The 26,082-nt window shown below is 40.1% G+C and overlaps 2 protein-coding genes across 2 annotated transcripts in view; one reads left to right on the top strand and one right to left on the bottom strand.

The window, feature by feature from the left end:
* Positions 1 to 8,714, bottom strand: part of MIA3 (MIA SH3 domain ER export factor 3) — an 88,322-nt gene extending 79,608 nt beyond the window's left edge. Inside the window, exon 1 of the mRNA XM_077745316.1 lies at positions 8,609 to 8,714. Coding sequence (XP_077601442.1) covers positions 8,609 to 8,624 — 16 coding nt within the window. The 5' untranslated portion in view covers positions 8,625 to 8,714. The remainder of the gene's footprint in view (positions 1 to 8,608) is intronic.
* Positions 8,715 to 8,903: 189 nt separating this feature from the next.
* TAF1A (TATA-box binding protein associated factor, RNA polymerase I subunit A) overlaps positions 8,904 to 26,082 on the top strand; it is a 38,035-nt gene continuing 20,856 nt past the window's right edge. The window contains 5 exon segments of the mRNA XM_077745317.1: positions 8,904 to 8,942; positions 10,537 to 10,659; positions 15,122 to 15,291; positions 19,152 to 19,265; positions 25,066 to 25,264. Of these exon segments, the coding sequence (XP_077601443.1) occupies positions 10,539 to 10,659; positions 15,122 to 15,291; positions 19,152 to 19,265; positions 25,066 to 25,264 (604 nt within the window). The 5' untranslated portion in view covers positions 8,904 to 8,942; positions 10,537 to 10,538.

Genomic DNA, 26,082 nt, shown 5'->3' on the forward strand with positions numbered 1-26,082 from the left:
AAGCAATATACAATCAGTGACTATCCTAAGGACTGAGATGTATGATGATATCAGTAATGATGTTTTAGTAGATCTCTGTTTGGATGTAACAATCATCACTAGCATGAGTATGTATTTTTTAAATTACACACATGGGGCACCTGGGTGGCTCCAAGCTGCTTGGGATTCTTTCTCTCTGCCCCTCCCCCTCTCGCACTCTCTCTTTCTCTCTCTCAAAATAAATAATAAACTAAAAAAAAATTGTGTGTGTGCATATATGTATATATCGCAACCAAACCTCTGTGTGAGACTAAACATTAATTAGTACTCCAGTGCAACTGTTGGCAAACTGTGGCCCACAGGCCCAGTCCAGTCTGCCGCCTGCTTTTGTGAATAAGGGTTATCGGAACACAGACATCTTCACCCACTTACATTTATATCTATGGCTGCTTTTGTGCTGCAACAGCAGAGTGGAATAGTGGTGACAGAAACTATCACCTGAAAAGTCTAAAATATTCATTATCTTTTTACAGAAAAAGTTGCTGATTGCTACAAGTGAAAAGTCAAAAGAAAATATGCACAAATAATTTTTCTTTTTTATGGCTGGAATGGGTTTATGAAATAGGATCAAGGAGCTGTTAGTTTCAATGACCAATGTCTCCTCATAAAAGGTGTGCATTTAGGACTAGAAAGCTCGACACTGTGTCACATCAGAGGGTGAAAAATCCCGGTGAAGTTCATTGTGATGAGATTTAAGAAATGTCTTTTCTAGAGAATTCTGAGGTGGAGCTAATTTGGGGGGCTACAGATAATGATACAGTTTTTCAACACTGGTGACAACTATGAGCCCATGAGTTGAGTTGTTCATTAACACTGTGTAATAATTTCACAGCTATCATCTAACATATGAAAGTATCATGAGAGGTTGTCTATTGGATTGTAGTAGAACACTTTACAAGTCTATCCATTAAGTTTTATTTTTTTGCTGATTGTAGACATCATACTCATAAAGCTTTGAGTAAAAGTATATGATCAGTTCAGTATGATTACCTTGCAAATTTTGGCCAGTTTATTTTTCAGAGACTTATTTTCCTTAATATTTTAGTGTTTCTTTTTGGGAGAGACAAAGAGTGAGTGGGGAAGGGGCAGAGAGAGAGGGAGACACAGGATCTGAAGCAGGCTCCAGGCCCTGAGCTGTCAGCACAGAGCCCAACGTAGGGCTCAAACTCAGGAACCAAGAGATCATGACCTGAGCTAACGTTGGACACTCAACCAACTGAGCCACCCAGGCGCCCCTTCAGAGACCTCTTTTCAAATGTACTTTTTAACTTGATTTTGGACTCCATGACAATGAAATTGTCATTGAATCTGTGAGACAGTACAAAGTTTCTAAGCAGTTTGACCTAAGTGAATGTCTCTATCACTATGATGGACACGGAGACAAGGAATGCAGTACTTCTATTTTGAATCCTGATACAGTAACTGGTTCTGCACTTGTCTTTCTGCCACAAAAAATGTATAAAACTAGACAAACTACTTAGGATAACAATCTTCATGCACTGATAAACAAGCAGCATGTGACTGTCATACTTGAGAACAAAGCACACAAGGTAAGCTCCATAATCAGGGAGGTGAAGTTCAAGTAAAGTAGTGGTCTTTCTGAGATGAGGAGAAAATTATCAGGGGTCAAACTTATTGAAGTGGCTGGAATTTTGTGGGTTAGAATACCTGAGCTGCTGTGGTGTCGGTGTGTGTGCATGTGTGTGCGCATGTGTGCACATACGTTGGGGTGGGTGAACACAAATGTGACAGGCAAGTTTGCCTGCTGCAAGAGGAAGGCTGAAGAGTGATACTAAAAATCATGTAGTGCTAAGAGACATTGGATTTCCAGCCCAGCCCAGGAGCAGCAATGTCTCTTAATACTTTGGGCACTTCATTGAGAATCCAGAATCAAGCCTTAAGAGAAAGAACCATGCAAAAAAGGTAAGAAACGCATGCTAGGGCCAAGTATAAAACAAAAATGATCACATGATACAAACAGTAGGACCAAAGCTAACATAACCAAAAGGACCAATCAGTAATTAATTTGCATGATAAATGGATGTCATATTCTTTAAAGGAAGACAGGATGATCCAGACTGTATTATCTACAATTATCTCACATACAATTACTATCAAACATACAAAGAATTAGGAAAATGTGAACCATAATAGAAAAGTAGTCTATAAAAAATTTCTGTAAGGTGACCCAGATTTGGGGATTAGCAAAAAACTTAAGTAACATTCATAAATATTTTTGAGGACTTAAAGGAAGACATAGTTGTAATGAATGAAGAGATAAGGGATGTCAACATATAAGTGAAATTTTTTTAAAAGAAAAATTCCAAGAACTAAGAAGTACAGTAATTAAAATAGAAAAATTCACTAAATGGACTTATCAGCAGATTGAACACTGCAAAAACAACAAAAAGTTAATCCGTAGAAATATCTGGTTTAAAAATCAGAAAGAAAAAAATGAAGAAGGATTCAGTAACTTATCAACATCAAAAGAACTCACATGCATAAAACTGGAAACCCAGAAGGAGAGCAGAGAGAAAATTCCATGAAAAAAATTTTGAGGGAATAAGGGCTGGAAATAACCCAAATTTGGGGGGGGGGGGAATCTTACATATAGGAAATTCAGTGAATAACAAGTAGAATATTTACAAAATAAAACAAAACCCATACTTAGACACATTATAGCCAAACTGACATTAAATCAAACAGGGAAGCAAAAGTCTTGAAGGCAGCCAGAGAAAAGTGATACATTACACATGAGAGAAAATGATAGAAATGATAGCTGACTTCTCATCAGAAATAAGAGATCAAAAAACAGGGCACTTGGCTAGTTCAGTTGGTAGAGCATGCAACTCTTGGTCTTGGGGTTATGAGTTCAAACCCCACTCTACACATTAAGTAGAGTTTACCTAAAAAAAAAAAAAAAAAAGAGGGGTGCCTATGTGACTCAGCTGATTAAAGATCCAACTCTTGATATCAGTTCAGGTCATGATTTCTCAGTTGTGAGATTGAGCCCTACATTAGGTGCTGAGCTGATCATGGAACCTGCTTGAAATTTTCTCTCTCTCTCTCTCTCTCTCTCCGTCCCTCCCCCACTATTGCTCACTTGTTCTCGAAATAAACTTTAAAAAAAGACAATGGAAGGGCTTAAAGAACGGGAAGACAAAAATTGCCAATTCAGAATTCTATATCCAGAAAAAATATCCTTTAAAACCAAAGACACAATAGACATTTTCAGGTAAATGAAAACAGAAGATTCAACACCAATAAACCTGTACCATAAACAATGCTAAAAAATTTCTTCAGGATTAAAGACAATGACATAACTGATGGAAATTGAGATCTATAATGTTTTAATTTCCTTCACTGTGTAATGAACTTATGGTTTAAAATAATAATCATTTATTACTTCTTCCTTATCGGTGTCTTAGCTAGACTTAACTAGGTGGTTGGTTCTTTAGATTTGGATGTTATTGTCCTACTTCACTCATGTGGCTGTATTCAGCTGGGAAGCTGGCTAGGGTTGAAACTTCCAAAATAGCTTCATTCACATGTTTGGTGACTCAGATGTGGTAGCTGTAATGGCTGGATAGGCCTCTCTCTTTCCAAAAATTTTTTATTATTCAATAATCTAGCCCAAACCTATTTACTTGCTGGCTGGATTTCTAGAAGATAAAACTAGAAAATGCAAAGTTTCTTAAGGTTTCTATCTAGCACTTGCATGGCATCAGTTTTTGGCATATTTTGTTCATCAAAGCAAGTCAAAAGATACACCCAGATTCAAGGAAAGGAGAAATATACTCTACATCTTAATGGGAGAAGCAACATACATGGGTGAGCGGTAATGGGAAGAATTTCTGGCAGCGATTTGAAGATAATCTATTAGAAGGAGTGAAAGTACTGAAAATAGTAAACATAGATAAATATAAAAGATGATATATGTTTCTTCTCTTAATTTCTTTAAAGGACATATGACCCTTTAAAGCAAAAATTATAATGAACATAGATGTAACATATAAGACAATAAAGCACAAAGGATTTGCGGGTGGTGGCAAATGGAACTATACAAGTAAGGCTCTTTTATTTTATGTGAAGTATCATAATTTTAACTCTTAAGAATATTGATAACTTGGGGCGCCTGGGTGGCTTAGTCGGTTAAGCGTCCGACTTTCGCTTAGGTCATGATCTCGCGGTTCGTGGGTTCAAGCCCCGCGTCGGGCTCTGTGCTGACTGTCAGCTCAGAGCCTGGAGCCTGTTTCAGTCTGTGACTCCCTCTCTCTCTGACCCTCCCCTGCTCGCGCTGTCTCTCTCTCTCTCTCTCCTAGAAATAAATAAAACGTTAAAAAGAATACAACTGTGGGAACAAAGGGCTTGTATTTTCGGGGCGGGGGGGCTCATCTTGGAATGACTGTGAATTACCCTTCTGGGTGGCCGNACCTTAAAAAAAAAAAATAATAAAAAAAAAAAGAATATTGATAACTTAAGAATGCATATCATAATTCCTAAAAACATTGTTAAAACAATAAAGCAAAAAAGATACAGTTAAAAGCCAACAGAGGAATTCAAATGGAATACCAAAACACTTGATTAATCCAAAAAATGGCAGTAAGTGAAGAATAGAGGAACACAAAACTAATGGGACAAATTAGAAACAAATATCAAAATGATAGGCTTAATTTCAATAACATAAATTATTATAATTAATATAAATGGATAAAACACACCAATTAATAGGTAGAGATTTTCAGATTGGATTAAAAATAGGAAGATCCAACTAGTTATTACCTACAAGGGAAGCACATTAAAAAATACCCAGAGGTTCAAAGTAGAAAGATGGAAAGATATAGAACACACAAACAGTAAGCAGAGGAAGCTTCAGTGACTATATTACTCTAAGAGAAATGTCACTTTAATGTAAGATGTGTTATTAGAGACAAAGAGGATTTTTCATAATGAGAAAATGGTTGTTAAGTCAGGAAGACACAAGAACCAACACAGTTAATGTGCTCAATAACAAAGCTTCAAAAATATGTAAAGGGGGGGGCACCTGGGTGGCTTAGTCGGTTAAGCGTCCAACTTTTGCTTAGGTCATGATCTCGCGGTTCGTGGGTTCGAGCCCCGCGTCAGGCTCTGTGCTGACTGCCAGCTGGGAGCCTGGAGCCTGTTTCAGTCTGTGACTCCCTCTCTTTCTGACCCTCCCCTGCTCGTGCTGTCTCCCTCTCTCTCTCCTAGAAATAAATAAAACATTAAAAATTTTTTCAAAAATATGTAAAGGAAAAAATGACCATATTAAAGGCCAAAAGAAATAAATTCACAAATCCATTGTAAGAAATTTTAACTCCCCTATCTTGGTCATTACATAATGAAACTCTATGAAAAGACAGTAATGATATAGAATATCTGAACAGAACTATCAACTCCCTTAACCCCATTGACATTAATAAAACCAATGCTCCACAACTGCAGAACACATTCTTTTTCACTGTCCATGGAACATTTACCAAGATAGACCACATCTGGGGGACAAAATAAGTCTCAACAATTTTTACAATGTTGCTATCTGACAAAGTTTGTTTTCTGATCACAGCACAATTTGGTAATCTCTAACAACACAGATGAAGAAAAAGAGATGGAAGATTCAAATGATCAATACCAGTGTTTTAGGTATCTATTGCCGTGTAACAAAGTACTCCAGAATGTAGTGGCTTAAAACAACAACCATTTTATTGCTCACATTTTGTGAGTCAGGAATTTGCACAGAGTTCAGAGAACTCTCTCACCTCTATTTCATGTGTCATTAACTAGACTCACTCGTGCAGTTGAATTCAGCTGTTGGCAGATCTGGATCACAAGGTCTGGGAAGGCCTTCCTCATATGTATGGATAAGAAGCAGACTGGTGGCTTCATGTGGCCTTTCTCCATGTGGTGTTTCTCTTTCAGAAAACTTTTTCTTCATATGGTCTTTCTCTCCAGTAAGAATGCCTGAACTTCTTTTTTGTCTTTAATTTTTTTTATGTTTATTTTTGAGAGAGAGTGTAAGTGGGGGAAGGGCAGAAAGAGGGTGACAGAGAATCTGAAGCAGGCCCCGTGCTATCAGCACAAAGCCTGATACGGGATTTGAACTCATGAACTGTAAGATCATGACCTGAGCCAAAGTTGGATATTCAACCGACTGAGCCCCCAAGGTGCCCCAAGATTGCTTGAACTTCTTAATGAGTGGCTCAGGGCATTAAATGGGCAAAAAAATGAAGCTACGCCTTTAAGGATATAATTTATTTCCCCAATTCTGAGCCTGGGGCAGGATCTTAGTCCATGTATTTTGAGCTGTTTGTAGTTAGAAAATATTTTTCTCTGTATTATTATGTAAGCTTTCTTTGTTTTATGCTTTCATTTTTGCCACATTACTTTCGTATCTTGTTCATATTATCAGCTATGATACAGTATAGACTAGGTTGATGTTTTTCCAACTGTTTGGTTATCTAAAGCTTGACCTTGGGGTGCCTGGGTGGCTCACTTGGTTGGGCGTCTGACTCTCGATGTTGGTTTGGGTCATGGTCTCAAGGTTTGTGGATTTAAGCCCCAGAGTTGGGCTCTGCACTGGCAATGCAGACCATGTTTCTCGCCCTGTCTCTCCCTGCCCCTCCCCCAGCTCATGTGTGCATGCATGCTCTGTCTCTTAAAATAAACAAATATTTTCAAATGTTACTCACTGGGAAAGCAGACTGGTGCAGCCACTCTGGAAAACATTGTGGAGGCTCATCAAAAAATTAAAAATAGAAATACCCTATGACCCAGTAAATACCCAATTGCACTACTGGGTATTTACTAAAGGGATACAGATACGCTGTTTAGAAGGGGCACATGCACCCAATGTTTATAGCAGCAGTATCAACAATAGCCAAAGTATGTAAAGAGTCCAAATGTCCAATGACGATGAATGGATAAAGATGTGGTATGTATATATATACAATGGAGTATTATTTGGCAATCAAAAAGAATGAAATCTTGCCATTTGCAACTACATGGATGGAACTAGAGAGTATTATGCTAAGTGAAATTAGTCAGTTGGAGAAAGACAAATATCATATGACTTCACTCATATGAGGACTTTAAGATACAAGACAGATGAACATAAGGGAAGGGAAGCAAAAATAATATAAAAACAGGGAGGAGGACAAAACATAAGAGACTCTTAAATATGGAGAACAAACAGAGTGTGGCTGGAGGGGTTGTAAGAGGAGGGATGGGCTAAATGGGTAAAGGGCATTAAGGAATCTACTCCTGAAATCATTGTTACACTATATGCTAACTAACTTGGATGTAAATTAAAAAATAAATAAATTTTTAAAAATGTTATTATCAGTGGTGCGTGGGTGCTCAGTCAATCATCTAACTCTTGATTTCAGCTCAGGTCATGATCTCACAGCTCATGAGTTTGAACCCCACATCAGACTCTGCACTGACATTATGGAGACTGATTGGGATTCTCTCCCTTCCTTTCACTCGTTGCCCCTCCCCCACTCACATTTTCTCTCTCTCTCTCAAAATAAATAAACTAAAAAAAAATAATAGATGATGGGCACTGAGGAGGGCACTTGTTGGATGAGCACTTGGTGTTGTATGTAAGTGATGAATGATGGGAATCTACTCCTGAAACCAAGACTACATTGTATGTTAGCCAACTTGACAATAAATAAAAAATAAAAATAAATAAATAAAATGCTATTATCAAATTAAATTCTCTTTAGCACAAGGCAACTGTAAGGACATCTTTCTGTTCCTTAGAATATGTCTTTTTCTAGATGGAGTCTAGAACCTTCTGTGTGTTTTATGTTTACATTTTTGTCATGTTATTTCTTTTCTTAATCTTATTTGTGCTATTGAATGAGCTATAGTATAATCACTTTTATTTTATTTTCTTCACCTAACGCATTTTCTAACGGAACGGAACGGTACTAAGGGAAAGGGAAGGGTTATTTGTGCAGCCTTAGGTATGAACAAAATTTATGTAATGACTTTAAACTAACTCCTTGTAACGCTTCCTCCTTAATCCTAATTCTGTTCTCTGAAGCTATGAAAAAATAGTCTGCCCCTTCTTTAACAGACCAACCTTCCCAATTGTGGAAATACTGTGTTCCCCTGGGTCTCTGCCTCTACAGGTCATCTTACCCAGAACTCCTCAACTTTTCCTCATTTTACATTTTTCATCTTACTTTTGTCCCCTTTTCATATAAGTTGGTCAATGTTCCTCATGAAAAGTAGCCCCTGAGGGGCTGCACCAGTTTACATTCCCACCAACAGTATAGGAGGGTGCCCGTTTCTCCACATCCTNATTCTTGCTCAAATTTTGGGGAGGGGGCCAAATCCTTAAATTCAAAGCTGAAACTTTAAAAACGAGGAAAAAAGATGTCAAGGGAGCTATTAAGAGGTTACGCACATTTATCTTGGCCAGGACCACTCAGCCACGCCTCTGGGGTGTGAGCAGTGCGCCCTGAAGCCAAGCAAAAATGTACAAATCGTGGTACAGTGAATTACCCAGGTAATGCCGCATTCTGCTTTTTTGACTGCTCACCTCGGCCAGCCACCATCCTCTCGTCCCAGTCTCCAGTTACTTCTTAAGTCTCCCATTTTCCAACTGGAACCTACTAAGACGTAAACCTTGGGCCAATTCGGTGGGAGAATAGCTGCGCGCCGGCACTTCCGGGGTTAAGCGACAGATGGCGACGCCTGGAAGGAGGAGTTAGGGGCGGAGCCGCGCCTGCGTGCCACCTGATAGCTCGGCGGGCTTTTGCGCATGCTCACACGAAGCCGTCTCTAACTCCGCTTCCGGTGGGGGGGGTTCACTCGTGCAGTTTCCGAGTAGCGGCGAGGTTGTGCTTACCGCTGCAGGGAAGCGTCCGCGTCAGGTGGGTAAGTGTCGCCTCTTTTGTCCATCAAATAATTATTCCAGGCATTCAGAGTAGAACTTGAAGGGCTGTGCTGGGACTAACCCATGTTCTGTTGCTACTTTCTCCTTTTGTTCTGAAACCTTTATTTCTGAGAACAAGACGAAAGGGGTGGAGAAGCTATGGTTACCGTGGCAACTGCTTGGCAGCAACATAGTTTTTGAGAATTTGGAGAAATTGGGAGAGCTGCTCATGAAAGGGCTCGCTCAAACGCGTGTGCGTCGGACGCAGATTTAGATGTTCTGTCAAACCCATACGCCTAAACCACAGAATTCGATTGTAAAAGGTGTACTCTGGCTATAATGTGGAGTGGCAGGATTTGAGGTGGGGTAACTAGGTGGAAAGCGAATTCAGCGAGCAAGACACAGTTTGAAGATGTCCTGAACTGGGGTAGTGGTGGAGGATTGCAGAGAAGAGGGAAAATTGGAGAAATTCCAGACGGTAGTATCAGCGGGACCTAATGTGGGGAATGAGGGACAGGGGCCCTGAGCATCTTGAGGATTAAGTCCATACTTCGCTTGCCTATGGCTGCGAAGATTCCTTTCCCGCCATCAATTCAGTCTCCTGATCCCCTCTTCCACGCAGACCGCAAGACTCTATTCATTACAAGTAGTTTGATGTTCTAGTTCTAGAATATCGTCCTCACCTTTCTTATGATGTTGGGCCAGTTTGTATAATTTCATTAAGCCTCTGAGTTTTTTTCAAACAGAAAAATGAAATAAAATAAAAGTACTTCTCTCAGGATTTTTATAAGGATTAAGTGCGATAGTTTATATGCCTGGTGTATAGAAAATGATCAATATGTTCATTACTACTAATGTATGTATTTGCATTGTTTGATTTTTATGTGTCATTTTGCTGTTTCTTTCTCTAGACTTGAGTTGGGTGTTTTTTTATTTTGTTTTTTGTTTTTATTTTATTTTTTTAATGTTTTATTTATTTCTAGGAGAGAGAGAGAGATAGCGTGAGCAGGGGAGGGTCAGAGAGAGAGAGGGAGTCACAGACTCTGAAATAGGCTCCAGGCTCTGAGCTGGCAGTCAGCACAGAGCCCGACTCGGGGCTCGAACCGACGAACCGCGAGATCATGAGCTAAGCGAAAGTCGGACGCTTAACCGACTAAGCCACCCAGGCGCCCCTGTTTTGTTTTATTTTAATTTAATTTAGGAGCAGTATCTTACCTATTTTTGTATGTTCTTGTAACATGGTAAAGACTAAAACATTTTTTGAATGGATCATTTATTTGGGCTGTTGTTGACATAATTAAATTTATTTCTTACTTTAGAGGAGGTACCTGGGGGGCACCAAGGTGGCTCAGTCGGCTGAGTGTCCAACTCTTTGATGTCAGCCCAGGTCTTGACCTCACTGTTGTGAGTTCAAGTCCTGCACTGGATGTGGAGCCTACTTAAATAAATAAAATGCAGGGGCTGCCTGGTAGAATGAATTTTGCTGATCAAATATTATCTGTTAGATAAAAAGGTAGCAGTTTTTCTATAGAACTAAGAAGGCCGTGAAATGAGATGTACAGAAAGTAACTAATATTCTCAGTTTGGAACAGGTATGAGTGATTTCAGTGAAGAATTGATAAGGTCCAAGACAGAGGATGACCAGGAGGAATCGAGTGTATTCTCTGGTACAGGAATGTATTTTCCTTGGCTCCAAAAGCACATAGACACTGTGGGTAAGTAAAATAACATCTAGCCATTTTAACTGTAATGCAAAGAGATGATAAAATTCAGTATGGACACAAAATTGGTACCTAAGCTGGTTCAGTTTCTTTTTTTTTTTTAATTTTTTTAATGTTTTATTTATTTTTAGGAGAGAGAGAGACAGCACGAGCAGGGGAGGGTCAGAGAGAGAGGGAGACACAGAATCTGAAGCAGGCTCCAGGCTCTGAGCTGGCAGTCAGCACAGAGCCCGACGTGGGGCTCGAACCCACGAACCGCGAGATCATGACCTAAGTGAAAGTCGGACGCTTAACCGACTAAGCCACCCAGGCACCCCGCTGGTTCAGTTTCAAGATATAACTGTATTAGGGTTTTTGAGGCTGTAAGCAAAAAAATCATTTAAAAAAATAGATCCTTTTTTCTACTTTAACTTTGAACTAATAACATAACAGATAGTATGTATCATGGTAGATACCTTTTCTTCCCCAGTAATACTTGCTAGTCGTTTATATGCCTGGCATTGGCTACATATTGGGATACATAGAAGAAGAATATATGGCCACTGGCAGTGAGGAGTACCTATGTAGAAAGTGTTTTTAAGTAGTTTCTGTTGAATTGGATTTAAATTATTCCTAATATAATTGATCTATACTATCTATAGTATAGAACTTTCTTCTATATAAATATAAGGAGATGTTTCTGTTGAGTACATTTCCTGTAGGGATATATAAAAGAAGCAGTTATGTGTATATTATTGACATGTTGCCTGGTGTACTTCTGGGAATACATTAGAACTGACACTTAGTACCCTCCAAACACCTCTCTTAGACTAGCCATCTTTCCCCTTGACCGGGATTCTTTGTTTCCTAGAATTTGCTCCTGTTTCTTTATGTTTTAGTTTTAATATTATCTCATTTAGCTATCTCAGTAAATTAATGCCCACGTGATGGGCATTTTAGTGTTGAGGGAAGTGAATCTTGAAGAAGTTAAGCTCTAAATGTGGGTATCAGGAGTTAAAACAGGTCTCTCTGACCTCAAAGCTTATACTTTTGATAACTGAGATACAATTTTATTAATGAGATATTATATGTAAAGTGCTTACTGCAGAGCCTCATGCATAGTGAGTGTTGGAAAAATAATAGTTTCTTTCCTCTCATTATATTTTTGCTAATGAATGTACATGGTTCAAGCTAGGTTTGACTGGCTGATACTTCAGAGGGAATGCTACTTCCCTGCCTTATAGGGAACTAGTGATCTCAGGTTTCTGCTGGTTAAGATATACCTGGGCAAGTTTTTATCATTAGGATTCTGCAGAGAGCTTGAGTCGGTCCAAAACCAGCCAGTTTAAGACCAGAATTTACATGCTTAGAAACGTTTTAGAAGTTATGGATAGCCTGTTAAACCCAAAATAAATACTTTATGCCTGCAATGAGAAAATAGTTTCAGGTAATATTGACATTCTAGTGATAAATAACCATGCTAGGACAACAAAATTGCCCAGCAGTTAATTTTTTTACTCTAGTAAATATCTACTGGCGTTCTGAGGGGTATGCCCTCTAGAATAAAGGCTTTGAAGGCAGAGGCCAGTCTGAATTAAAACTGTATGTTAAGCGGCATGTGGCTGTCTCTGTCGGTGAAGTGTGCAACTCTTGATCTCAGCGTTGTAGGTTCGAACCCCACGCAGAGTGTAGACATTACTTAAAAATAAAATTTTAGAAAACAAACAAAAAACTGTGTGTCAAGTACCTAGAATAGTACTTGGCACAAAATTGTGCTCAAAAAATATTTGTTGACTGACGAGTTTCCAGATCCTTTCCAGGGCGTTAGAGATAGGCTGATGGCACTTGGCTCTTTATTGTACTTAAGTTCACGTCAAAATTTCTTTTCCTAGACAGTTATTTTTGAAAGTGTATCAGCAACAAACAGGACTATCTTTTGCTCATAAAAGAATGAAATGAGAGATATTCGTTAGGTAACAAGGCTGAATCATAAGACAGAGGGGAATTTTCCAAGAATTTAAGTACAGTAGTCTGAAGTCCGATTTCCCGTCTGAGTCGTGAAAACTTGAGGGGTTCATGGGAGGTTGGCCTGAGGTCAGTCCTCCTGTAGGTGAAAAACTTCTTTTTTTTCTTTTTGCTGCTGGTCCTGGGCAGTGAGTGTGGATCTTGCTAAATGCAGCTTCTTATTCAGAGAGCTGGGTGGGGCATTCTGTTCAGTTCCCTGGTGATGCTAAGGCTTTGTTTCTAGAACCACACTGAACAGCAAGCAGTGGGATCCCCACAAGATTTGTAAGTACTTTTAAAAAGTGTGAGAAGCACTAGTGTAGAGCAGTAACTTGTTTTACTCACGTATGCTTTTTTCTTTTTAATTATATACTGCCTTCCATGGTTTTAAAGTGTCATCTAAAAATTGTAAGTTCCATAGTTCCCAAAGATAGAATTTCCAACGCATTTTGGCATTTTTAAATGAAATTGGTATACTATTTTTACAGATATATCCCGTGGAATCTAAGTAGCACAGGAATGTGATTCCTTTCACCATCCCCTTAAAAATATATATGTAAAAATAGTTTTTAATGTTTATTTTTGAGAGAGCACAAGCGGGGAGGCACAAGAGAGAGGGGGACAGAGGATCCCAAGTGGGCTCAGCACTGACAGCAGCAAGCCCGTTGTGGGGATTGAACTCAGGAACTGTGAGATCATGGCCAGAGCCAAAGTTGGACATTCAACTGACTGACCCACCCTGGCTCCCTGAGAAGATGTTAATTGATGAAGATTTTATATTGTTTATTTTCCTTTCATACTTTTATCTTTATAATAAAACTATGTATCTACATCTTATTTTTTGTTAATATCTCGTAGGACTTTAAGGCACTACAATTTTGTCTGGAGTGAGACATCATAATTACTAGTTTTACAAAGCTGATAAAAATAACATAAGTATTAAAAGTTGTGTTAAAATTTAGGGGCACCTGGGTGGCTCAGTCAGTTAAGCATCCAACTTTTGGCTCAAGTCATGATCTCGTAGTTCATGAGTTCTGAGCCACCGAAGGAATAGTATGTATTTCTAGAATATTACTGGGTATTCATATACCCGTGAAGGAATAGTATGTATTTCTAGAATGAAAAAAGATTTAGCTTTAGTTCTATTTTGTTTTCATTGATGTAATTCTGAGAGACCCTAGTTACATGAGTAAGTAGATGGCACTGGATAAAGGGTAATTGTAGCAGTGTATCAGGTCTTTGAATTCTTGAATTACTCATGACAAAATTGCATAGTGATGTGTTACAAAGGATTCTTAAGTCCTTCCACACTTTGATAAATGAAGACTTGGAAATCACCTGACTTGCAAAAGGGTGTGTTAGAGTCAGTCACTGTCCCAATAGTTACACCTACATTTTCACCTTCATGTAATATATATTGATAATGATTGTGAAGTCTTGATTCTAGCATGGTTCTCTAGGAAATTAATTAGATTTGTTTTAGGCGAGAGTGAGTATGTGAGGAAGTTGAAGATCTGGAAGTTGACTGCTCTGAAACTATGTTTGCATAGTACCTATAAGTCTCTCTGTATTCCCAAGGGTCAGGGTACACCACTTGAAGACCACTGGCCTAGAAGGTTTCTATGGTGGTGTGGAAAGGGAAGGGGGGTGTCAATATGCAACCTGTTACTCCTAAAACAGGGTTGTGAGGCGCCAGGGTGGCTTGGTCCATGGCTTAGTGCCGACTTCAGCTCAGGTCATGATCTCATGGTCTGTGGGTTCGAGCCACACAGTGGGTTTGAGCACTTGAGATGGGCTCTGTGCTAACTGCTTGGAGCCTGGAGCCTGCTTGGAATTCTGTGTCTGCCTCTTAGTCTGCCCCTGCCCCACGCCCGTTCTCTCTCTCTCTCAAATATAAATAAACATTAAAACGCAGTTGTAACTAAGCCCAAATGTTCTTAACATGAGGATTGTCGATCCTTTAGAAATGTAAATGCTAATGTCTTCAACTGTTAAATCTCATTTGTGTTTAATATCATTGAGTTACTGGGAATTCTGGACCTTGAACAATGAAAGCCTACCTCTTGGAGTTTTCAGAATACTGGTAGTTAATACAGGGCATGCTTGTCTAGGATAACCCTAGTGATTTTTACCCGTTCTAAATACTTGGGATTTGCTTTCAGACCCTCTCTGAGAGATTCTACCCAGATTGTGTGGTGCAGAAATGAAGGGATGATTGGATCCCATCTAGAGGCCCCGGTATCCCAGTAGCCCATGAATATCAAGTTAGGCATCTCCACATTAGACATTGTTTTCATTTGCTGAGAAGAATAAAAATAGCATGCAGGAGTTTGTTTCAAGAGAAGCTCACTCTGATATTTATTCGGGATGAACCGAGTTATGCTTGTTAAGGTTTCTCCTTTATCAGAAAGGAGTGTTTTTTAAACTCGAATTGGGATCACTGTGGCTAAAGACTCTTTTTTTTAATCTGTAGCAACTGAAGGAAAAAAGGAGAAGGATTTTGCTCAGACGACGAGCGCTTGTTTGGGTTTTATCCAAGAAGCCCTGCTGAAGCATCAGTGGCAGGAGGCCGCAGGGTACATGCACAGCTACTTGCAGGTCCTGGAAGACTCGGACAGCCACAAGAGGCAGGCTGCGCCTGAGGTGAGTGAGGTGTGCGCCCGCGGGAGGAGGTCCAGGTGCCTGGGGTTTTCTGCCTCTTGAGTGCCACCCAGAGTGGCTTTTGCAGGATCTCAGAGTGCTTTTTTTTTTTTCTTTTTTAAGATTTTTATTTATTTCTAGGAGAGAGAGAGAAACAGCGTGAGCAGGGGAGAGTCAGAGAGAGAGGGAGTCACAGACTCTGAAATAGGCTCCAGGCTCTGAACTGGCAGTCAGCACAGAGCCCGACGTGGGGCTCGAACCCACGAACCGCGAGATCATGACCTAAGCGAAAGTCGGACGCTTAACCGACTAAGCCACCCAGGCGCCCCCTCAGAGTGCTTTTTCTAAAAGCCACTAAAAGTAGTTTTGGTTGGAGAATTTGTATGGGGACATTTTTTTCTGAAACATTTTTTTACTTTTTAGGTTTTTATTTTATATTTTAAGTTTATTTATTCTGAGAGAGAGAGAGCAAGTTGGGGAGGGGCAAGAGAGGAAGGGAGAGAGAATACCAAGCAGGCTCTGCACTGTCAGCACAGAGCCCAACTTGGGGCTCAAACTCACAAACTGTGAGATCATGACGCGAGCCGTAGTCAGACGCTTAACCTACTGAGCCACCTAGGGGGCCCTAATTATTAGGATTTTAAAGGAAACTAAAAATATTTTGAACTCTGATTCTCAGATTCCCCACTATTCATTCGTTCCTTCTAAAATTCTTCCTTCTTTCCGTGTGTCGTTATCTTTCCATCTCCATAGGATGTTTCCTAACATCATACCAACGTGTTATTTCTTCCATCTGACAGTCATCTCTTGACCCCCATTTTCTCCACTGCTGTGACCCATTTTTCCACTTCCACTTTCAGCCAAGCTCCTCGGAAGGATCTGTATACTTGTTCTCCCCAAACCCTCTCCAGTGAGGCTCCCCTGACTGCCAGCATCACCATTTCTACCAAGTTGCTTTGTCAGGTTCAGCAGTGATCTCCAGGTTGCTAAATATAGTGCCCAGTTCTCAGCGCTCAAGGAACTTGATCTGTGAGCAGTACTGAAGGCAGTAGTTCACGGCCCCCTGTGTGATAAGTTTTCTTCACCTGACTTCCAGAACACTAGTTTCTCGGTTTCCTCTCTTGCCTCACTGGCCTTCCTCAGCCTCCTGTGGCCCTTTGACTTGGGAGTTCCCCAGAACTCAGTCCTCAGTCCTCTTCGTGAACGGCTTGGAGTCAGCTGTCTCTGCTGGATGGCTCGCAGCTGTGTGGCTGTGGCCCCGGCGGCCCTGAGAGTCGCACTGCTGTAAGCGGCGGTCAGCTCCACCCGGCGCTCCGGTGCCTGGCAGGCGTCACCCCAGCGTGTCTCAGGTGGGCCTTGTGATCTCCACCATCGAACCTGATTTGCCTCCTCTCACATGATGGTTACTTTGAGTATCTAGTCACTGGGGCCAAACTCTGAAGTTCTCTTTCCTTCACACCCCATACCCTGTCGGCTCTCCTTCAGAATTCAGTGTGAATACTTCTCACCAGCTGCGTGGCTGCACGTCGACCCAGGCCGTGATCCTCTCACGCAGATGCCCGCCTGCCCTCCGCACCCCCTCGTGTCAACATAGCGACCAGGGTGATCCTTTTTAAAAAATAGTCTTATAATTAACCCACTGTACAGTTCACACCTTTAAACAGTACAATTCAATTTGTTTTCATATATTCTCAGAGATGTGCAGCCATTACCACAACCTAAATTTCAAACATTTTTGTCCCCCCCCCACAAAAAAAACCCCAGCTCTGTGCCCACTCGAGGTCACTCCCTGTTCTGTCCCTCCTTCCCCCGCTCCCCGCCCTTGGCAACCACTAATCGACTTTCCATTTCCAGACGTTTCAGAGAGGTGGATGTAATAAAATGAGCCCTTTGTGTGAGACTTCTTTCACCGAACGTGTTTTCACGTTTATTCTTGTGAAACGTGAGTTTCAGTTGCAATTTATATCAGTACTTCATTCTTTTGTACTGCAGAGTGACAGTCCATCCTATTTCACGTGTCCCTTCATCTGGTGTTAGACATGGGCATCGTTTGCACTGTTTAGTTATTATGAGTGATGCTGCTATGAACTGTCATGTACGTGTTTTTGTTAGGGATGTTTGTTGAAATTTCTCTCGGGTGTATACCTAGGAATGGAGCGCTGGCTCATACGGTAACTGCATTTAACCTCTTGAGGAACTACCAGACTGTTTTCCAAAGTAGCTGCACCATTTCACATTACCACCAGTAATCTCTGAGGATCCAGTTCCTCCACATCCTTGCCAGTTGTTGTTATTGTCTTTCTGATTGTAGCTCCCTTAGTGCTTGTGAGGTGGTACCCTGTTGTGGGTTTGAGTCACTATTTCCCTAGTGACTAATGAAGCAGCATGATCCTTTTAATGTTTTTAAATATCTGGTAGATATTTAATAAAGCCAGAAAAATTCTGAGACAAACAAAATTTAACTGTTGGTTGAAAATTTAGTTTGTGGACAATGCTATGTGCATCTATAAAATACTGGACAAATTATAGGTTCTTTTTATCCAGAATTTGTATTATAAAATGAAGGATTTGAATCAATGTTTTCCAGACACTTGTCGGCTTCTTTTTGAATTAGCTAGGGCTTTTGTTGAAAACATAGATTCCTGCGCTCCACCCTATACTGATCAGACTCTGAATCCCTAAGAATATTTATTTTTAAAAGGTGTCCCAGTAATTCTTATACACAACTCGGTCTAAGAACAACTGTTACTATCTACAAATTTTCTTTAAGCTCTGAAATACTACGATTCGGTGATTCTACAAAGGAAATCTTGATTTCTCTTTCTGAGTTGGGAAGGTGAGTATTAGAATTATACCAGACAACTAATATGTATGTTCGCAGAAAGAGCTGGTTTAAAGTTCTCTTAAATTTACCCTAAGACCAATCATGAAATATTGACGTATAGGTGGCTCAGTTGGTTAAGCATCTGGCTTTGGTCATGATCTCATGGTTGGTGAATTCAGTCCCTGCATCAGGCTCTGTGCTGACAGCTCAGAGCCTGGAGCCTTCTTTGGATTCTGTGTCTCTGTCTCTTTCTGCCCCTACCCCCACACTCACTCATTCTCTCTTTCTCTCAAAAATAAACATTAAAAAAAAATTTTTTTTAATGAAAAAGATTTCAATGATTAAATCTTTTAATTGGAGTCAGAGAAATAGATTCACTCCAAGAAGCGATCCAAGTTCTGTTACCAAAGTTTTGGTGCTCTGGGGAGAAAATATACTTTATTAAAATTTGACTGTAGCTGTTAAAAAATTTTATTTTTTTTTAAATACAATTTATTGTCAAATTAGTTTCCATATAGCACTCCGTGCTCATCCTAAGCTGCTGAAAAATTTTAAGTTGGAATTCTACGTATAGATTAAATACGGTCAGTATTTGTAGTGCTTTATGGATCTCAGGAAACAACTAGTCCATTGCTCTCATTTTGTGGATAATAAAGATAAGATCAAAAATGGTGAAAAAGCCAGTATTAACAGAAACTAAGTTTTCTGACTTCAATATTCTTGCCCCTATGCCAGTTAAAAAAATTCTGTCTTCAATATGGATCTGAGCTGCCTGCCTTCTTTAGACTACTGACTTTAAAATGGTACTATTACAGCCGTCTGGTATTTTAATTTAATGGATGGAAAAAACTTTATCGCAAAAGATATAATATTTAGAGTTAACTGGGTGAAACGAAGTATAGTAAAATGTTGATAGTAGCAGAGTAGTATCTAGGGAAATGAATTATAGGTTGTAAGCAGGAAAAAAAAATAGGGTCCTTAGGCAGAAATTTGTTAACACAAGATGTTACATTTCTATTAGTAATTTCTGTTTTGACAGATTATTTGGCAGCTCGGAAGTGAAATTCTATTCTATCATCCCAAAAGCAACATGGAGACTTTCAATACCTTTGCTGACAGGATGAAAAACATGGGTGTCATGAATTACTTAAAGGTGAGAGAATGCAGGCTTTGTGAATTTATATTGACAGTGCTCATTTTTAAAAGAAATCATCTCAGTGATGAGGTGGGTAATGATGTAAAAGGCATGGAAAAAGGGCAAGACACCTGGATAGATACAAGAGGCTGAAAAGAAGTGGTGTGAAAACCATTTATTTCTCCATTTCCTGCTGCCCGCCTTGTTCTCTGAGACAAAATACCTTCTCTTTGTTTATCTCCAGCTGCCAGGACCAGTCCTTGAGAGATAGCACTTACTCCTCATTATGATGTTGGGCCAGATTCTAACCTCTTTGCTTAAGTCATTTGGGTTCTGTAGGAATTTGTGCGTTTGGAAAAAGGAAGCGGCTAAAACAAATTGGGAATTTGAATTTGTGAAAGTGGTTCCCCGCTCCTCCCCCCCGCCCCAGCTTTATTACAGCATAATCCACCTATAATGCTGGGGAAGTTTAAGGTATACAGTGTGATAATTTGGTACTTGTATACTCCGTGAAGTGTTTACTACATAAGGTTAGTTAACACATCCTCCAGCTCACACCACCACCTTGTTGTCGTTGCTGTGGTGAGAACGTCAATGTTCTGCTCCCAGAGCCACTTTCAAGTACACCATCCAGTGTTATTCATTACAGTTGCCATACTGTACATTAGATCCCTGGAGCTTACTCATCTTACAACTGAACGTTTGTACCCTTTGACCTACATCTTCCCATCCCCCCCACCCTTTCAACCACCATTCTACTCTGTTTCTGTGAGCTTGATGTTTTCAGATTCTGCATGTCGGTGGTGAGATCATACAGTGTTTGTCTTTCTCTGACTGACTTCACTTAACGTGATGCCCTCAGGGTCCATTCATGTTACCCAAAATGACAGGATTTCCTTTTTTGTTACTGAATAATACTCTACAGTGTGTATGTGGGTGTTTTCTCATATAGATACATATGAGATTTTCATTATACATTCATCCATTAGATGGGCACTTAGGTTGTTTCTGTGTCTTGGGTATTGTGAATAGTGTTGCGGTGAATATGGGAGTACAGGTGTCTCTCTAAGATAGTGATTTCATTTCCTTTGGCTAAGTACCCAGAAGTGGGATTGCCGGATCATACGTAGTTCTACTTTCAGTGTTTTTAGAAACCTTCATACTGTTTTCTGTAGTGGCTGTATTTTATATTCTCACCAACCGTGTATGAGGGTTCCATCTTCTCCACATCTTAGCCAGCATTTGTTACTTTTTGTTTTAACAATAGCCATTCTGATAGATGTGAGATGATCTCTCATTCTGGTTTTAATTTGCATTTCCCTAATGGCTGGTGACATTGAATACCTTTTTATGTACTTGTTGGCCAATAATATGTCTTTGGAGAAATGTCTGTTCAGATTCTCTGCCCATTCTTTTAATTGGATTTTTTTTAAGATTTTGTTTTATTTTTTAAGTTTTATTTATTTAAGTCATCTCTACACCCAATGTGGAGCTCAAGCTCATGACCCCAAGAGCAAGAGGCGCTTGCTCCACGGACAGAGCCAGCCAGGTGCTGCAGGGGTTTGTGCTGTGGACCTGTGTGAGTTCCCTATTGATTCCAGATGTTAACGCCATCGGATAGATAACTTGCAGGGGTTTCCCCCATTCTACAGGCTGCCTTTTCCTGTTGTTGATTGTTGCTCTTGCTGGGCAGAAGAAGTTTGGGTGAATATAGTCCCACTCATTCATTTTTGCTTTTGTTGCTGGTACTTTGGTGACAAAAATCATTGCTGAGACCAGTGTCAGGGACCTTTTTTTCCCCATGCTTTCTTCTTGGAGTTTCATGGTTTTGTGTCTTACAGTTAAGTCTTTAATTCATTTTGTGTTCGTTTTAATAAGTAGTAGAAAATAGAGGACCAATTTCATTATTTTGAGAATACCTGATTTTGCCAGCACCGTTTATTAAAGAGACTGTCTTTTCTCTGTTGAGTGTTCTTGCCTTCCGTCTCAAATATTAGTTGATTGTACATGTATGGCTTTATTTCTCGGCTTTTAATTCTGTTCCATTGGTCAATGTGTCTGTTTTGATGCAAGCACCACCAGTTTTAATGACTACAGCTTTATAACGTAGTTGGAGTCAGGAGGTGTGATGCCTCCAGCTTTGTTCTTTCTCAGGATTGCTTTGACTATTTCTGGCCTTTGGTGACTCCATACAAATTTTAGGATTGTTTTTTCTACTTTTGTGAAAAATGCCCCTGGAATTTTGACAGGATTACACTGAATTTATAGATGGCTCTGACTCTTAAATATAGAGAACAAACAGAAGGTTGCTAGAGGTATTGGGGGGGGATGGGCTAAATGGGTGAGGGGTTTAAGGAATCTACTCCTGAAATCATTGTTGCACCATGTGCTAACCAGCTTGGATGTAAATTATAAAAACTAAATAAGTTATAGAAGGTGCAGGGAAAAAATATAGATGGCTCTGGGTAGTACGGACATTTTAGCAATATTAACTCTCCAATCCATTCATAAAGATGTTTTAATAGTCCTAATGTGTAGGCTGAGCCCCCTTTCCAGATTTTTTTTATTAAAGTCTCATCCAAAAACATTGAGTCTCATCCAGAAATACTGAGATGTTTCCAAAATGTTAGATACTTCCCTGTCTGTGGTATATATTTGACTGAAAGAGTACTTTTTCAATAAAGCTTTAAAATGCTCTGCTTTTTAATTTTTTTCATTATTTCTAAAGTTCTTGAAACACAGCTATACCCATTCATTTCATTGCCACAGCTGCTTTTGGTGTGACAAATGATAAAGTTGAGTAGTTGTGACAGATCATATGGCCTGAAAAACCTAAAATATTTACCCCATGGTTCTTTTGTTTTGTTTTTACTTTTTTCTATTTTCCAATTTATTTTATGGTGGTAAAATACATATACCATAAAATGCGTTATTTTAACTGTTGTAAGTGTACAATTCAGTAGCATTAATGACGTTCACAGTGTTGTGTGACCATCACCAATGGTTTACGTTTTTCATCCTCTCAAATGTATACTCTGTTCCCATTAAGGAATTACTCCCCATTCTCTCTTCTCAGCCCCTGGTAGCTACTAATATGTTCCCTGTTCTATGAATTTACACATTCTAGATTTTTTAAATGTTTGTTTATTTTGAGAGAAAGAGTGTGGGCCTGTGAACAAGCAGGGGAGGGGCAGAGAGAGAGAGTCCTGAGCAGGTTCAGTGCTGTCAGTGGCAGAGCCCTACGTGGGACTTGATCCCACCAACTGTGAGATCATGACCTAAGCTGAAATCGAGAGCCAAATGCTTAACCGACTGAGCCACAAGGCACCCTGACCTATTCTATTTTCCATAAGTGGAATCACATAGTATTAGTTCTTTTGGGTCTAGCTTATTTGACTTAACATCGTGTTTTCAAGACTTATATATATTGAGGCAAGTATTTGAACTTTTCATGGCTTTTTATGCCTCATTAGCATTGTATCGTTATGTACCTATCACATTTTGTTTATACATTCGCCCGATGTTGGCTACTGTGAGTAATGCCACGGTGAACATTGAGGTACAAGTGTCTGTTTGAGTTCCTGTGTTGAATTCCTTATACCTAGGACTAGAATTGCTGAGGCATGTTTTATACATTTTACACATATAAAATGTATATAAATGGGGGTGCCTGGGTGGCTTAGTCGGTTAAGCGTCCGACTTTCGCTTAGGTCATGATCTTGCGGTTCGTGGGTTTGAGCCCCGCGTCGGGCTCTGTGCTGACTGCCAGCTCAGAGCCTGGAGCCTGTTTCAGTCTGTGACTCCCTCTCTCTCTGACCCTCCCCTGCTCACGCTGTCTCTCTCTCTCTCTCTCTCCTAGAAATAAATAAAAAACATTTTTAAAAAATGTATATAAATGTATAAAATATACAAAGATACAAGTCTCTATTTAACTTTGCACCTTTTTACATTCTCACTGCTTTCCTGTTTTGAAGAAAGATTTCTCCCAGTTTAGGATTCTTTTCTTAATTAGAAAAAGTTTTCTGAGTTTCTACTTCTGTGCCAGGTGCTCTCTTACTATCATATTCTCTGGTAGCCCAGGTATGCTATGGGTGGAATTTAAACGGAAGCAGCTTATGGTTCTGCTTGCGGAAGAACTTTCCAGCTGAACAGTTAGAAAAAGAAATGGCCTGACCTGATGTGTGCTCCCCTCTCTTCTTTTAGGAAGAAACTGGCTAGCCATTTGGGGAAGGAGCGTCGAATTTTAGCTAAATTATTGGTTGGGTTCCTTTAACCTCATAGAATCTATTCAGTGAAGTAAAGAAACCTGAAAGGAACTGTATTTCACACTCCAGAGTCTGAGGGTGATAATTAGGATAGGCAGTAAAACATTTCTTAATAGTAATTTAAAGAACTCTTACTGCCATTTTCCAGATAATGTGCTAGACATAGTCCTTGAGGTAGAGGGAGACAGGCATGTACGTGTAATCAGTTATGGGTGCCGGAGCAAAAACACAAGGTACAGCGAGAAGACGAAGGAGAGAATGGTCAGCTCTGGAGTCAGAGAGGGCTGGGATTAAATGCATAGGAGAGTCAGGGAAAGAAGGGATGCCTCAGCTGAGGCTGAACAAACAGGTGGGTGTTCACTGGGCAGGTCAGAGGAAATGCTGAGAGGGCAAGACAGGGGTTGATGAGAGGTTGATAGCCCTGCATTCAGTGCTTCAGTTACTCTAAAAGTCACTTGGGTAGAAGCCAGGGGAAGTCGCCTGGGTCCTCTGTGCTATCCCCCCCGCCCCCCCCCAAGCTTAGATTTTACTCTGTAAAGGCGGTGGGAGCCCTTGACGGTTTCACACAAATCAGTAACAAGATGAGGTTTCTTTGGCAGCCACATGGAAGGCAGATTGTAGAGGGACAAGATCAGAGAGACCAGTTGAGAAATTACTGCAGTAGTTTGTGATGAAGGCCTTGAACGCTGACTCTACTCACATGACTAACCGTACTTCCTGTTATTCCCCCTCTTTAATATCCTCCCTACTTGTGATGCTTATTCTTTAAGTACTTGTTCTTATTGCTTCCATACCACACATTCACTTTTCCATCTGAAGCAATGCCATTCTTCAATAGTCCTTTTAAGATGTTTTTTCTGAGCTTATATGACATATATAAAATAATATATTAATCACCTGCTATGGGCCCAACTAGGCAGTAGGTGGGATGCACATATTATTTAATCTTTATAACACCCTTTGGGGGCACCTGAGTCGCTCAGTAGGTTAAGCATCCGACTTCAGCTCAGGTCATGATCTCATGGTTCGTGGGTTTGAGCCCCGCATCGGGCTCTGTGCTGACAGCTAGCTCAGAGCCTGTAGCCTGCTTCAAATTCTGTATCTCCCTCTCTCTCTGACCCTCCCCTGCTCACGCTCTCTCTCTCTCAGAAATAAATTTAAAAAGTTAAAAAATAATAACACCCTTTGGAAGTGTTAATAAGAATTATTCCATATAACAGGTAAGACTCACAAAGGCCAAGTAACATACTCAGGTTTACTTAGTTTTAAGCAGCATCTGAGCCAGGACTGTCTTGAAAGCCCCTGTTTGTTTCACTAGATCACACGGTCTTCTTTTTGTGAGTTTATATAATTTAGCTCCCCTTTGCATAATGTTAATTGTTTCATGTGTCTTTCTTCTTTGCTAAATTGACATTTTTGATGACAGAGACAATATTGTTACATCATCTATGTCCTACCAAGGATTTAGCCAGCATAGGTAGTTACTGAGTTTTTGGATGAATGGATATCTGATGACCTGTTTGTCAGTGGGCTTTTTCTTATTATTGTTGCAGGTCTCCTTACAACACGCCTTATACCTTATGCATCATGGAATGCTTGAGGACGCGAGCAGAAATCTCAGTCGCGCAGAGACATGGAGATATGGTGAAAAGTCTTCTTCCCAGGAAGTGCTAATCAACCTCATTCAGGCGTATAAAGGGCTTTTGCAGTATTACACTTGGTCTAAAAAGAAGATGGAATTGTCTAATCTTGGTGAGCGAAGATGGGTGTACTTTTAATGGCGATGAGACTGAATCACAGGAACAGACAGAATCTTTTTAAGTTTATTTATTTATTTTGAGAGAGAGCACGTGCGCGTATGAGCGAGCGCACAAGTTGGGCAGGAGCAGAGAGGAGGAGGAGAGACAGAATCCCAAGCAGGTTCTGCGCCATCAGGTGCAGAGCCCCATGTGGGGGTTGAACTCATAAACCATGAAATCATGACCTGAGCCAATATCAAGAGTCAGATGCTTAGCCAACTGAGCCACCTGGGTGCCCCTGGACAAACAGGATCCTAAGGAATAACCTCATTCCCCTGCTTTTAAGCCTGACTCTTTCCAGATATTGCAGAGAACAGACATATCTATTGATGTAAAATTCTTGATCATCCTTTGTAATGTTTCTGATAATGAAACTTTTCAGACATAAATTGGGTGATGTATAAATTAAGTCGATTACCATCTTAGATTTATTGTTTTTTTAATTTTTTTTTTACGTTTATTTATTTTTGAGAGACAGAGAGATAGCGTGAGCAGGGGAGGGGCAGAGAGGAAGAAAACACAGAATCGGAAGCAGGCTCCAGGCTCTAAGCAAGCAGTCAGCACAGAGCCTGACACGGGGCTTGAACCCACGCACCGCAAGATCATGACCTGAGCTGAAGTCGGACGCTGAACCAACTGAGCTACCAGGCGCCCCAATTTATTGTTTTTTTAAGTATTTCCAAGAAGGGTTACAAATTTTTTTCAGTAGACATTATTGCATATAATAAACATTTCTTCCTGTTTATTTTTTTAATTTATTTCTACTTACTT

Source organism: Crocuta crocuta, unplaced genomic scaffold (genome assembly GCF_008692635.1).
Source record: "Crocuta crocuta isolate KB4526 unplaced genomic scaffold, BGI_CrCroc_1.0 scaffold757, whole genome shotgun sequence".
NCBI lineage: Eukaryota > Metazoa > Chordata > Mammalia > Carnivora > Hyaenidae > Crocuta > Crocuta crocuta.